The sequence below is a fragment of the Sinocyclocheilus grahami genome, unplaced genomic scaffold, assembly GCF_001515645.1.
Source record: "Sinocyclocheilus grahami isolate Dianchi unplaced genomic scaffold, SAMN03320097.WGS_v1.1 scaffold601.1, whole genome shotgun sequence".
In the NCBI taxonomy this organism is placed as follows: Eukaryota; Metazoa; Chordata; class Actinopteri; order Cypriniformes; family Cyprinidae; genus Sinocyclocheilus; species Sinocyclocheilus grahami.
Window position 1 is genome coordinate 382,748 of NW_015505780.1, and position 15,182 is coordinate 397,929.

At 34.5% G+C, this 15,182-nt stretch overlaps 1 protein-coding gene across 2 annotated transcripts in view; it reads left to right on the top strand.

The window, feature by feature from the left end:
• Positions 1 to 2,839: 2,839 nt before the first annotated feature.
• The window catches only part of LOC107557417 (adaptor protein, phosphotyrosine interaction, PH domain and leucine zipper containing 1), a 19,982-nt gene continuing 7,639 nt past the window's right edge, over positions 2,840 to 15,182 (top strand). For both annotated transcript variants that reach the window (XM_016240830.1, XM_016240831.1), the window contains exons 1-14: positions 2,840 to 3,035; positions 5,398 to 5,496; positions 6,303 to 6,362; positions 6,463 to 6,534; positions 6,618 to 6,705; positions 8,213 to 8,254; positions 8,348 to 8,406; positions 9,695 to 9,841; positions 9,948 to 10,030; positions 11,559 to 11,717; positions 11,799 to 11,987; positions 13,142 to 13,184; positions 14,137 to 14,193; positions 14,317 to 14,408. In XM_016240830.1, coding sequence (XP_016096316.1) covers positions 2,982 to 3,035; positions 5,398 to 5,496; positions 6,303 to 6,362; positions 6,463 to 6,534; positions 6,618 to 6,705; positions 8,213 to 8,254; positions 8,348 to 8,406; positions 9,695 to 9,841; positions 9,948 to 10,030; positions 11,559 to 11,717; positions 11,799 to 11,987; positions 13,142 to 13,184; positions 14,137 to 14,193; positions 14,317 to 14,408 — 1,244 coding nt within the window. In that variant the 5' untranslated portion in view covers positions 2,840 to 2,981. The remainder of the gene's footprint in view (positions 3,036 to 5,397; positions 5,497 to 6,302; positions 6,363 to 6,462; positions 6,535 to 6,617; positions 6,706 to 8,212; positions 8,255 to 8,347; positions 8,407 to 9,694; positions 9,842 to 9,947; positions 10,031 to 11,558; positions 11,718 to 11,798; positions 11,988 to 13,141; positions 13,185 to 14,136; positions 14,194 to 14,316; positions 14,409 to 15,182) is intronic.

Below are 15,182 nucleotides of genomic sequence, written 5' to 3' on the forward strand. Positions count from 1 at the left end.
GTTGAATGTAAATAGTAATCGCTGTGGTGTTGTGTTCAGGTGCTGATGTGGAGTCTCAGGCTCAGGATTGGGCAACAATATTGTTTGAGGCGTCTGCTTCAGGAAACCCTGACGTTATCTCATCACTGCTGGAGTACGGTGCTGATGCTAACATCCCCAAACACACGGGACACTTGCCCATCCACAGAGCGGCCCATCACGGACACGTGAAGTTAGTTTTTTTTTTAATTGCAAACAATTCAGAGATGACATTAATGAATCAAGTTATCAAGACTCACAAGAACAGAACACATCCAATGTCATCTGAACATATGGAAGAGAAGAGAAGAAAAACGCTGATGCTAACATCCCCAAACACACGGGACACTTGCCCATCCACAGAGCGGCCCATCACGGACACGTGAAGTTAGTTTTTTTTTTTATTGCAAACAATTCAGAGATGACATTAATGAATCAAGTTATCAAGACTCACAAGAACAGAACACATCCAATGTCATCTGAACATATGGAAGAGAAGAGAAGAAAAAAAAAGTTGACAATGACTGTAAAATGAGAAAGATGCATTTAAATACCTTTTTTATGAACATAAAGGCAGGAACGAAAAAAACAAACCACCAAAACAAGTATTAATCACGGTACATGAAAGATCTCATCATATCTCTTCAAAAAAGAAATTATTTTTTTTTGTTATTAATTACTAATTACTTAGTGATTTAATTAAATGTTCTACTTCACATAAGAAATCTATAAAAGTAGGTATTTTCTTAAGAAACCTTTGTTTGTTAAAATATAATTTTGCCACAAGGATAAGAAAGTTAACAGCAGATTCTAAAGATTTGTTTTGGTTTTCAAAAAAGCAAACAACATCCTTAATGTGTAAATTACAGTTCATATTAACTTGAGAAAAACAATAGGAACTCAAATCTTTCCAGAAAAGTGATGAAACATTACAAGAGAAAAATAAATGACAAATATCTTCACTTTCTTTTTTTACAGAAGGTGCATATATCAGCTACATCACAAAATTTCGACACAAAAGCTGTAACGTGGCTGACGAGACGTGAGACGTGCAGATCCATGTGCAAGCTTTATTCACAGGCGTGGTCAGAAACAGGCATGGGTCAGACAATGGCAAACAGGAATATGGTGGACAAGACACAAGAATAATCCTAGGGCTAGCAAAGATCAACGAACGGCGAACAGAATCAAAAGGGCGAGACTAAAGGGATAAATCCAGGAAACCAGGCAAGGATCAGAAACCGTGAAAACAAGGCAAGGCTAGGCAAGGCTAGGCTAGGCTAGGCTAGGCTAGGGCAGGGAAACTAACGAGGGCTCTGTAGTGTAGCTATCAAATGATAAGCGCTAAATAATACTTGGCGGTGGGAAGGGATCAGAGTGAGTGTTAAATAGTGAATGAGTGATATGAAACAGCTGTGTGCAATCAGTGAAACAGCTGTGTGCAATCAGTGATCAGTGAAAAATTATGTTTTTATTAAACCATTTATCAAAAAAGACTGATCTATTTCTAATTTTAATATCCAAATTATTCCATAAGATGGAAAAGTTGTGGTTGTAAACCAGTTTCCAGGCTAACAAAGCTTGTTGATGAAATCTAGCCAGTTTAATAGATAATTTACCAGTGGAGTAATTGCATTTCATCAAAAAAGAAAGGCCACCTACCCTATTAAATATATTATTAGGAATGAAATACCACATAGAATCTGACCCAAGCAAACATCTTTTTAACCAATTAATTTTAAATGTATTGTTAGTATCATGGACACGTGAAGTTAGTACTACGACTGCGTCGTGCTGGATTACGTCGATCGATCATGTGACCTTTTGCTCCAAACTGAAGGCATAAGAAAATATAGTCATGAATGCATTTGTTTATGAAGAAAAGTGGTCTTTTTTAAGGAAGCACATCTGTGTAAAAAAGCTTTTTATCTATATAGAAATAACTTTTAGGATGCTAAAGGTTTTATGCATGTTATTTAAAAAAAAGAAAAGCAAATAAATAAGAAATTATTTAACAGATTGCCTCACGAAATTGTTATTTTGATAATATTTAACCCATATTAACAACTCATAATATCAACACTATTTATTTTTTTCCACGTTTCCACACTAACATGTAATTTTTTATAAGAGCCACACTTTCACATTTTTTAAAATTAAATTAAATTAAATTAAATTAATTATTTTATTTTATTTGATTTCACTTTATATTTTATTCTATTTTATTTCATTTTATATTTTATTTCATTTTATATTATTTTATTTTATTTTATTTTATTTTATTGAAATACAACATTCGACAAACAACGAACAGCTATCATCAGCCTGTCATACTTCTGAACGCTTTTTAAAATTAATTCATAAATATTATAAAGAGTATGAGTGATTCAGAAAAAAATACACCCATGAATGAAATATTTCACTAATAAAATAACATTAATTGAAATTGATATTTTAATCATATTTAACCCATATTAACATCACATACTCAACATTATTTAATTTTTCCCACACATTTCCAAACTAACATTTCATGTAATTTGTATAAGAGCCACACTTTTATTTTTTAATTTTTTTTATTTTAATCCAACATTTGACAAACAACTAACAGCTATCAGCCTGCCATACTTCTGAAAGGTTTATTAATGAATTTATACATATTATAAAAAGTATGAGTGATTATGAAATGTTTCTCTAAAATAATAATAATATAAACCATCAGAGAGCCACGAATGGCTTTTATTTCTTATAAACAAGCGCGGACGTCATCATAGTAGCCGCAGCGCCTCAGCCAATCAGCGGGCGGGAGGAGGCGGAGGAGGCGGGACTTCCGCGTTTGTGGGCGGAGCCGGGTGTGTGTTGATTTGTCAGGAATAAAGCGAAGATCAACATTATAACATTGTGACTTTTGTCTCTGAATACTAAAGTAAACAGTTCGTTGCGCTCGCGGTAAATCTGCAGTCATGCCGGGAATCGATAAATTACCGCTAGAGGAAACTCTGGAGGACAGTCCGCAGGTAAATCAGCAGCGTTTAGCCAGCAAGCTAACAGAAATAAATAAACACACATTGATCATAATAAACATCTGCTGCTCTCGCTGCAAAGCAGACCGCGTGTCTGTTCATCCGGATGCTTTGGTCTGATTTTGAGCTCTTTAGCTTTTGATGGATTGGATTTGGCAATGACCAGTTATTAGAAAACACAGATGATTCTGAAATCATGTCACAAATATATAAGAAGACTACAGCGAGAGTCTTTACTTACATGATCAATGCTGTAATAATGAGAGATCAGATGGAAACTCCTCAGTCTTCATCAGTCAGAGTGAATGGACGTGTTCACACTTGTATAGTAAGATTCTGCATCACTTTCTGCTGTGAAAACAGTTGTAGTGTCTGAAATGTCATAACAGAGCTTCAGAAATTAAGTCTGGGGTCTTGTTTTACATGCATCCACTTTTTGTTAATAGTAATACCATATTGAAGTTGTGTCTAAACTAGAGCCCGACCGATATGGGTTTTTTGGGGCCGATACCGATATTAGGGGGTTTAAAAAGGCCGATACCGATATATCGGCCGATATTCTTTGTGTATATTATAGTACAGTACCAGTCAAAAGTTTGGACACTTTCCCATTCGTGTGTCGAAACATTTGACTGGTACTATATATATAGAATACAGTATATGCATAAACAGAATACTCTAAACCGAGAACCAGATGTATTTTAAACATCTTAAAGACATCTTCTAAACGTCTATTTGACATCTGATAGGAAATACGTCCTATAGACGTATTGCAGATGAGCAAACACTCTACAAAATACGTCTGGTTCTCATTCCTGATAGCACATGTACATCACAGAGACTCTGCATTTACATCTGCAAGACGTATTTTTTAGAGTGTTTGCGCATCTGCAAAAATAGACGTTTAGAAGATGTCTTTAAGATGTTTAAAATACGTCTGGTTCTCCGTTTAGACACAACTTCAATATGTTATTACTATCAGAAAACGTGTTGTTCTTTAACAAAAAGGGGATGCATGTAAAACAAGACCCCAGACTTAATTTCTGAAGCTATAGGACGTTTCCTATCAGATGTCAAATAGACGTTTAGAAGATGTCTTTAAGATGTTTAAAATACGTCTGGTTCTCATTCCTGATAGCACACGTACATCACAGAGACTCTATTTGACTCTGCATTTACATCTGCAAGGTGTATTTTTTAGAGTGTTTGCGCATCTGCAAAATAGACGTTTAGAAGATGTCTTTAAGATGTTTAAAATACGTCTGGTTCTCCGTTTAGACACAACTTAAATATGTTATTACTATCAGAAAACGTGTTGTTCTTTAACAAAAAGGGGGCATCTGCAAAATAGACGTTTAGAAGATGTTTTTAAGATGTTTAAAATACGTCTGGTTCTCCGTTTAGACACAACTTAAATATGTTATTACTATCAGAAAACATGTTGTTCTTTAACAAAAAGGGGATGCATGTAAAACAAGACCCCAGACTTAATTTCTGAAGCTATAGGACGTTTCCTATCAGCTGTCAAATAGACGTTTAGAAGATGTCTTTAAGATGTTTAAAATACGTCTGGTTCTCATTCCTGATAGCACACGTACATCACAGAGACTCTATTTGACTCTGCATTTACATCTGCAAGGCGTATTTTTTAGAGTGTTTGCGCATCTGCAAAATAGACGTTTAGAAGATGTTTTTAAGATGTTTAAAATACGTCTGGTTCTCCGTTTAGACACAACTTAAATATGTTATTACTATCAGAAAACGTGTTGTTCTTTAACAAAAAGGGGATGCATGTAAAACAAGACCCCAGACTTAATTTCTGAAGCTATAGGACGTTTCCTATCAGATGTCAAATAGACGTTTAGAAGATGTCTTTAAGATGTTTAAAATACGTCTGGTTCTCATTCCTGATAGCACACGTACATCACAGAGACTCTATTTGACTCTGTGACTCTGCCTGCAAGGCGTATTTTTTAGAGTGTTTGCGCATCTGCAAAATAGACGTTTAGAAGATGTTTTTAAGATGTTTAAAATACGTCTGGTTCTCCGTTTAGACACAACTTAAATATGTTATTACTATCAGAAAACGTGTTGTTCTTTAACAAAAAGGGGATGCATGTAAAACAAGACCCCAGACTTAATTTCTGAAGCTATAGGACGTTTCCTATCAGATGTCAAATAGACGTTTAGAAGATGTCTTTAAGATGTTTATGATTTAGAATGCATGTAAAACTGACATCTTCGAGACGTCTATCAGATGTTTGTATACAGCAGATGCTTTCCAGATGAAGCGATCTTTAACAGACCTCTTGCAGACGTACGTGTTGCTATCAGGGCTATTGCTGGTGTGTTTCAGACTCGCTCTCTGCTCGGTGTGTTTGAGGAAGATACAGCAGCCACATCCAGTTATTTCAGTCAGCTCTTTAAAGCCATGCAGAGAATCTACGACGCCCAGGTGAGAACATGGCATATGATATATGCTCAATTGTCACATTATAATAGTGATTGTAATCTTAATGGATGAATCGCACACAACCTGTCACACACCAAAACCAAAAGATAGACAGTAGAAGTCATATTTTGGATAAGGAAAATTAAAGCTATTTTAAGGACCATGTGTTTTTTTCTGCAATATATATTAATAATAAATTTTCCAAAATATATTATTATTATTGCTAACAATAATATATTATTATTGTTGTTGTTAATAATAATTAAAATAATAATAATAAATATTCATTATATTACAAGATATGACAATAGTTTTATATATTATTAATATAATTATTATTATTAAAATAGTAATAATAATAAATAATTATATTGTATATTATTGATATTACTCAATTATTATTATTGTGAATAATCATATCAATATTAATAATGATAATAATTAAAAGTAATAATAAATATTAATTATATTATACGAGATATAATAACACTTGTATATTATTATTGATATTATTACAAAATTATTATCAATGATAATATCAGTATATTAATAATAATAATAATAAATATTCATTATATTATACGAGATAGAATAATATTATAAATTATTGATATTTTAAAATGTTTATATTGTCAACAACAACAATAATAAATAAATAAAAATAAACATTCATAATATTAAATAATAAAATAATATAAAATTATGAATAAATATTCATAAGCTTCATTTTTTTCATGCATAATATTTTTTATTTCAGTAAAATATGATTTTTATTATTTTTGATGAGACTCATGCGCTTCTGCTTTCAGAATGAACTGAGTGCTGCCACACATCTGACGTCTAGATTACTGAAAGACTACGAGAAACAGGTGATTTCTGCCTTTCGATGCTTTTATACATAATGTCTCATCTTTCTTAAGTTCTCTGTCCGTTCCCAGTTATAGTTCAGTATCTTCCTCTGCTGTGCAGCGTTTTCCTCTGGGCGGTGATGATGAGGTCATGAGCTCCACTTTGCAGCAGTTTGCCAAAGTCATTGACGAGGTCAGAACTCGTAATGTAATGAAGGTCTTGTGGGAGTGTGTGTGTGTGTGTGTGTGTGTGTGATTCTGTGTGTTTTCTTTCAGCTCAGCTCGTGTCACGCCGTTCTCTCCACTCAGCTCGCAGACGCCATGATGTTCCCCATCACACAGTTTCAGGAGAGAGACCTGAGAGGTAGGAGACAGCAGTGCATTATGGGGTAGAGCTTTCTAGAATGCTTCATTCTGATTGGTCTACTACTCTGTTGGCAAATATTTGTTATATAATGACTCTAAGCGGCTTAATTGATTGTTCTACAAAGGTGACCATTTATAGATGTGTAATCTCTGCTATTTCATGTCTCATTCTTTTCTTATATTTCATGACCATTTAGTCATTTATTTGTTAAGTAGCTGTGTAATAAAATGTTATTTTAGCATCACTGAGATACTATTATAGTTTTTATTAATATTTTGAATCCCCTTTTACCAGTTTCATTTTAATTTCAGTTAGTTTTAGTACTTTTTTGGGCTTTTTGTAGTATTTTTTTTAAATGTCTATATAGTTTTATTAACTCAGTTTTATTTCTTTTAAAGGGGTCCTATTATGCTTTTTCACTTTTTTAATTTTAGTCAGTGTGTAGTGTGTATGTTTGGGCATAAAAAAGATCTTCAAACTTACAAATCTCAAAGTCCACTCCAAAGGGAGATATTTTGTTTTTAAAACAATCCCTTTTCAAGAACTACAACGAACGGCTCGTTTGGACTACAGCGTTTGTTTTCCGGGGTTTGTGATATCACAAAGCGGCTCATTAGAATATCATTAAAATAATTCCCGTCTACGGAAATTCGAATGGTTAGGTATGGCGTTATTTTAATGACAAATGTCGAGAGCGGATTATTGTAGTGCGAAAGCACATTAATATAATGCACGCTCGCGGATTTCTTTTGCTCTCGCACAAAACCGGACGCGCGCGCTCAGATACACGCTGCTCTCGCCTGGAGAGAGTGCGCGCACTTAAAACGTGTCTCTCCTGTCACTCAAACTGTGTCCTGTGCACTCTCAAATCTCTCTGTGCTCATGCACTATAGATATGAATTATTTTCACATATTTTAGTACATCAAGTTAAACTAAATTAAAATGAGAAATGTCGCCTTGGCAACTGGCTGATTTTTTATATATTTTATTTTATTTCAGTTAATGTCTCTCATGCTTTTCAAATAAAAAAGTAATTTACCTATATATTGATGCTTCATGCACATTTAATAATGTATTTGTTAAGCACCTGTGTAAAGCAGTGTGATTTTAGTATCATCAAGATACTGAATTTAAATAAGTTTTTATTATTATTTTGAAACACTTTTTATTTTAGTATTTAAAATTTTCATTCTAATTTTAGTTAATGATTTAGTTGTTGTTTTTGGTCTTTTTCTGGTAGTTTTTTATTTTATTTTATTTGAGTTATTTTATTATATCAAGTTAAACTAAATAAAAGAAGTAGTGTTGCCTTGGCAACTAGCTGAATTTTCTTTTTAATATATTCTAATACTTTGATATTTTATTTCAGTTAATGTTTATTTTATTTCAAGTAATGAAAATGATATCTTTTTAGCAATTTTAGATTTATTTTAGTTAACTCTAATAATAACTGTGCATTATCTCTTACATAACACATTCATTTCCTCCTCTAAATGTCTCTAGAGATTGTCATCCTGAAGGAAGTGTTTCAGATTTCAAGTGATGGTAAGCACTTTATTTTTTTCTACATAATTGCTACATAATTTGATAATGTAACCATTTCTTTTTGCCCTCATTATGTTCAACATTTGATTTCAGATCATGACACAGCCGTCAACAGATACAGTCGTCTGTCTAAACGAAAGGAGAATGAGAAGGTGTGGTATTTTGAGAATTCACAGTGTTTTATGATTGACAGCTGGTTGGTTTGCATTCCGCTGCGTCGGTCCTCATATTGACACGTACAGAGCGTAACGTGTGTGTGTGTGTGTGTTTTTATTGCTGAAAGCGTGTGTTTTAATGTGCTCATTTAATCACGCACACACTGAGAGTTGGCCTGACCGCCGATAGATGAGCATCTGTTGCTCTGAGACGTTGGCAGGTACCTGTGTCCTTGTCTAGGATAAGAAGAGAGAAAATATTAGGCAAATATCTCATTATTCAGTTTAATACAGTTAAGCTATGGACTTTTTTTACTTTCTTAATGCACTTTTTTCATCAGTGCATGTTATTCCACATCATAATCGTACATCACATTTGCTCCAGTGTTATTTTAGTATCATTGAGACACCACATATAGTTTTAGATATTTTAAATTAGATTTTATTAGTATATTTTTGCTTTTTTTTTGGTTATTTTAGTTAAAGTTTTAGTATTTTTTTTATAGTTAGTTCTTTTATCAGCGTTTGCACATCACATTTGCTCCAGTGTTATTTTAGTATCATTGAGACACCACATATAGTTTTAGATATTTTAAATTAGATTTTATTTGTATATTTTTGCTTTTTTTTTGGTTATTTTAGTTAAAGTTTTAGTATTTTTTTTATAGTTAGTTCTTTTATCAGCGTTTGTAGTTTATAAATATGTCTATATAGTTTTGATGAATTTTTATTTCAGTTTTAGTTATTTTAGTACATCAGGTTATCAAACTAAATGAAAAAAAAAGAGAGCAAAAAATGTTGCCTGGGAATGTAGCTGAAATAAAATAAGTTATTTTTATATTAAATTTTATTTCAGTTAACTTTTATTTTATTTTAAGCAACAAAAAATATTAATAATTTTAGTTTTAGTTAACTATAATAACACTGCTCATACAAATTTTTAGTATAATTTTTACTATAATTAGAATTTTTCACTGATGTCACCAAGGCGTCTTATTTTTTAACTGCATGTCTTACACCGAATAGAAAAAAGTAAAAATAAAAAATGCACGTAGAAATTGCTAGTAAATTTCGGAAACGACAAAGAAACAGCAAGTAACATTGAATTAAACATTGAAGTTTTTAAGTAGAAAAACTGAGTAGTATTTCCTTGTAAAACATATTCCAGTAATCTTTGCTCTATTCACAGTCTATAGAGACACTTTTCACCATCCAGTCAATTCCCAATTGTTAAAATCATGTCCCGCCCTGCATTTAACTGCTGTCATGCATGCGTTCACTGCAGGTGAAGAGTGAAGTGATGGAGGACGTCTACACGTCCAGGAAAAAACAGCACGAGACCATAATGCACTACTTCGCTTCGCTCAACATGCTGCAGTACAAGAAGAAGATCGCGCTGCTGGAGCCGCTGCTGGGATACATGCAGGCGCAGGTGTTCATACAGCTGTCAAACATGAACTATAGCCCTCAATATTCATTCACAACGCCATCTGATAATAGAGGCGTTTTATAATTCATTATTGTTTGCTTCTCATCAGATCAGTTTTTTCAAACTGGGATCAGAGAATCTGACGCAGCAGTGGGAGGAGTTTCTCACCAACATTGGAACCAGCGTGCAGAAGTGAGTCTCAGCCAGTGTTATTGTTGTTAACACTTAAAAAATTGATTTTGTTAACTGAAATAAAGATTAGTGTTAGACATATATTTAAATGTGAGAACATTTTTAGCTGGAACTGTTTACCAAAACACTCAAACTAAAACAGAAAAAATATATAAATTGTATTTATTATACAGCAGAATAATAAATAAAATATAAATACTAAGCGGAATAGAAATATTTTAAAAAAATTATAAAATTGCAAAAAGACAAAATTACTCAAACTTAAACTAAAATAAGAATTAAAAGTGCAAATATAAAAACTAATTCAAGTTTTTAAATAAAATAATAGTTATATAAATAATGCTAAAATAACCAAAGACTTGACTAATGCATCTGACGTAATGGATCACAATACATTTATAGGACTTTATCATTTTATGGTATGTTAGTTGTGTTATAAGTATTGATTTAAGTAGGTTTTACAATATATTTGTGCACATACCAGTATTGGCCTGATTAGTTTGGTTAAAGGCACAATATGTAAGATTTTTTTATTAAAATATCCAAAAACCACTAGAACAGTGTTATATATTTTGCTGACTTGTGTACTTACACTATCCTAAAGGTTTTGAAGAATGTTTAAATCCAGAGAAATAAGCAATTTTAACTAGTGACACGGAGCGTGTCCATAGTGTCATTGTGTCGCCTGCCAATGATGTCATAACCCCTCGATTTCCGGTTTTGTTTTGTAGAAAACATGGAAACACCAAAGACGCTAATAATATGTTGTGTGTTTTAATAGACCGAAGACGACCGCTCAGTAGCATTATAACAGAACGTTCAAATGTATCTAGTATGATAAAACAGCGCTGCTTTACCCCACATACACACGACCGGAAGCAGCGGAAGCGCTCGACTGTGGCATAATAAAAGCTCCTCTGCTTTACCCCACATACACACGACCAGAAGCAGCGGAAGCGCTCGACTGTGGCATAATAAAAGCTCCACAGTAGTCTAAAATTATTCAGTATAAATGCACACATGCTATAGCTTAATCACAAATACATGCTACAAGTATATACCTTTACTCCTGTAATAAAATTCAGTGTGAATATCCCACATTTCTGCCACAATACCATGGTGCAGTGAGTGTTACTACAGTAAATCCATGATAAATGATGGCGATGTGTAGATTGAAAAGCCTTCTGACTGTCTCGTTGCACACAGTGTTTCTCCTGTTTGGCTTTAAACTAGTTTAAATCACAGAGTCATTTGTGTTCATCGCTCTATTCGAGCTTCAAACTGGATCTCACAGCGCTGTTTAGTGCTCGCGTGACCGAGTAAACGCATCTGCTCTAGTGAGCTCATGTGGCGTGATTCAAATGAGTCGCACTGTTTCGTTCTTCTTTTCGAATTCTTCATATCGTTTTATCGAGGAAAATTATATCGCGATAATTATCGTTATTGAATTATCGCCCAGCCCTAAATGAGAAGAATAGTTAATGGATTACTCTAAAATGTCATTACTTTGTTCTCTTTGTGCTCGTAGTGTTCGCAGGGAAATGGACAGCGACGCTGAAGCGACGGAGCAGACGATTCAAGACTTGAAAGTGGCCAGTGACCCGCTCTACATGCCTGACCCAGACCCCAACAAGATCCCTGTGAACCGCAACCTAACCCGCAAGGCTGGCTACCTCAACACTCGCTAGTACGACAACATCAGCCACGAGTCGACAGTCTGTGCTTCAGTCATCTGCATTTCTAATGATCTCATGCTTCTCCCCGCCAGTAAAACAGGTCTGGTGTCGTCTGCTTGGGAACGTCAGTATTTCTTCACGCAGGGAGGAAACCTCATGAGCCAGTCGCGTGGAGACGTAGCTGGAGGTCTCGTTATGGACATCGACAACTGCTCCGTCATGGCTGTGGACTGTGATGACCGACGCTTCTGCTTTCAGATCACATCGTTTGATGGCAAGAAGTAAGATTTTCAGTGCACAAATCTGTCCTGGACAGTTCTGACTATTGCATATTCTTCTACTAATAGTTATTACAGTATTACTGCAGTCATTTAGCCTCTGTGGTTACTGAAATGCTGTTTGCGAATGCTTTTGACTTATTATAAAAAATTGCTGGTAATGTACTCACTCTCAGGCCATCCGAGATGTAGATGAGTTTGTTTCTTCATCAGATTTGGAGAAATGTAGCATTGCATCAGTGTCTCAGCAATGGATGCTCTGCAGTGAATGGGTGCCGTCAGAATGAGAGTCCAAACAGCTGATAAAAACATCACAGTAATCCACAAGTAATCCACACCACTCCAGTCCATCAATTAACGTCTTGTGAAGACAAAAGCTGCGTGTTTCTAAGAAACTAATCCATCATTAAGACGATTTAACTTTAAGCTGTCCATAATAACGCTCCGGTGAAAAAGTCACGTTCTCTCAATCAGGAGAGAAATCTGCACAGATCAAGCACCGTTTACAAGCTAAAACAGTCCAGAACAGCTCTAAACAAATATGTGGGAGGATTTTGATGTGAGAGACAACAGGAGATGGACTTTTTCACTGGAGGAAGCGTTATTATGTATTATGGACTCGTATTTTAGCCGGAAGCGATGGCTTGAAGTTAAAAATGTCTTAATGATGGATTTGTTTTATAAACGCACAGCTTTTGGCTTCTCAAGACATTAACTGATGGACTGGAGTGGTGTGGATTACTTGTGGATTATTGTTATGTTTTTATCAGCTGTTTGGACTCTCATTCTGACGGCACCCATTCACTGCAGAGCATCCATTGGTGAGCAAGTGATGCAATGCTACATTTCTCCAAATCTGATGAAGAAACAAACTCATCTACATCTCGGATGATCTGGTGATGAGGGTGGGAATCTAAAATCCCCAAAATGGTTTGGTTACTTTTCCTGTTCTTCTGGAATTAGTGTAGTGAATAGAAATGTGAACACTGTAGTGCTAAAGTGCTGCCAGTGAATTCCCAAGTGCTGATCCAGTTTAAACTCAGTTGAATGTTTATCAGGCGGGTGAACGACTGTCTTATCCTTTCTCAGTATGTCTGCCAGATATTGAGTCATTCTGAGTCACTGCTTTCACTGAATGGTTTCTCTGTGTACCGCAGGGCAGTCATATTACAGGCGGAGAGCAGGAAAGACTGTGAGGAGGTGAGGAGATTGTGTTGATTTCACGACAAAATCAAAGAAATTATAATTACATTACTGTTCAAAAATTTTGAGTCGGCAAAAAAAATTTTTTTTTTTTAAAGAAATTAACACTTTTATTCAGCAAGGATGCATTAAATTGATCAAAAGAGACAGTAAAGACATTTATAATGTTACAAAAGATTATATTTCAAATAAATGCTGATCTTTTGAACTTTCTATTCATCAAAGAATCCTGAAAAATAAAATGTATCACAGTTTCCACAAGAATATAAACTGTTTTCAACACTGATAATAATCAGAAATGTTTCTTGAGCAGCAAATCAGCATATTAGAATGATTTCTGAAGATCATGTGACACTGAAGACTGGAGTAATGATGCTGAAAATACAGCTTTGATCACAGAAATAAATGATTACTATATATATTACTACAGAAAACTATTTTTAACTGTAGTATCTGACAATATTATTGTTTTTACTGTATGTTTGATCATATAAATGCAGTTTTGGTGAGCAGGAGAGACTTCTTACAAAAACAAAAAAAAACTCAACTTTTTAATATATATTCACTAAACTTTTAATGTATATTCACTAATATTTTCTCTCAATTCTCATTTTATTTCTGAGTTTATTTGTAATTCTCATTATATTCTCATTACTGTAATTGTTACCTGTTTCTTTAAAATTACAATCAGCATATATAAAGGGAGTAGAAAGACAAATAATATTCAGTAATATTACAGTAATGAAAATTGTGGGGAAAATAGGCATTCTTGTCATGCATGTAATGTCATAATATGAAATATCTTAATGGTGCTAAAAGTATTTTTATTATTATTTCTATGTAAAATTTGTTTCTTTCGATTTTGGGAGGAAGTGTGACTTTAAACATGCTTTTGATGGGCTTCATCAGATTCACCAATCAAAAATATTTTACACTGTTTTCATTTTAGTGGATTGCGACAATAAACAACATCTCTAAGAGGATATACCTCAGTGAAAACCCAGAGGTGAGTGTGGAATTCAGATGAACTCTTACTGTCATGCATGAAACCCTAAACCTCTGTGAACATGATAAAATAACTTTAATGCATTTTAAAGTCAGTTATTGCTAATGTTTCTCGCGGCGGCAGGAAATTGCAGCGAGAGTGAATCAGTCGGCTCTGGAGGCTGTAACACCTTCACCATCCTTCCAACAGCGGCACGAGAGTTTCAGACCGAGCACGTGAGTGTCAGCACAACCGCACTTAAAGGAATAGTTCACCAAAAAATGAAAATTAGCTGAAAATATCCTCACCACCAGATCATCCAAGATGTAGATGAGTTTGTTTCTTCATCAGATTTGGAGAAATGTAGCATTCCATCACTTGCTCACCAATGGATCCTCTGCAGTGAATGGGTGCCGTCAGAATGAGAGTCCCAACAGCTGATAAAAACATCACAATAATCCACAAGTAATCCACACCACTCCAGTCCATCAGTTAACATACTGAGAAGAGAAAAGCTGCGTGTTTGTAAGAAACAAATCCATCATTAAAATGTTTTTAACTTCAAACCGTTGCTTCCGGCTAAAATACGAGTCCATAATAACGCTTGCTCCAGTGAAAAAGTGGTCTGGTCTGAATCAGGAGAGAAATCTGCACAGTTCAAACACAGTTTACAAGCAAAAACCGTTTAAGACTGGATTTTGATGTGAGAGACAACAGGAGATTGGCACTGGAGGAAGCGTTATTATGGATTACGGACTCATATTTTAGCCAGAAGCAATGGTTTAATGTTAAAACACCTTAATAATGGGTTTGTTTCAGCTTTTGTCTTCTCCAGATGTTAACTGATGGAGTGGTGTGGATTACTTGTGGATTATTGTGATGTTTTTATCAGCTGTTTGGACTCTCATTCTGACGGCACCCATTCACTGCAGAGGATCCATTGGTGAGCAAGTGATGGAATGCTACATTTCTCCAAATCTGATGAAGAAACAAACTCATCTACATCTTGG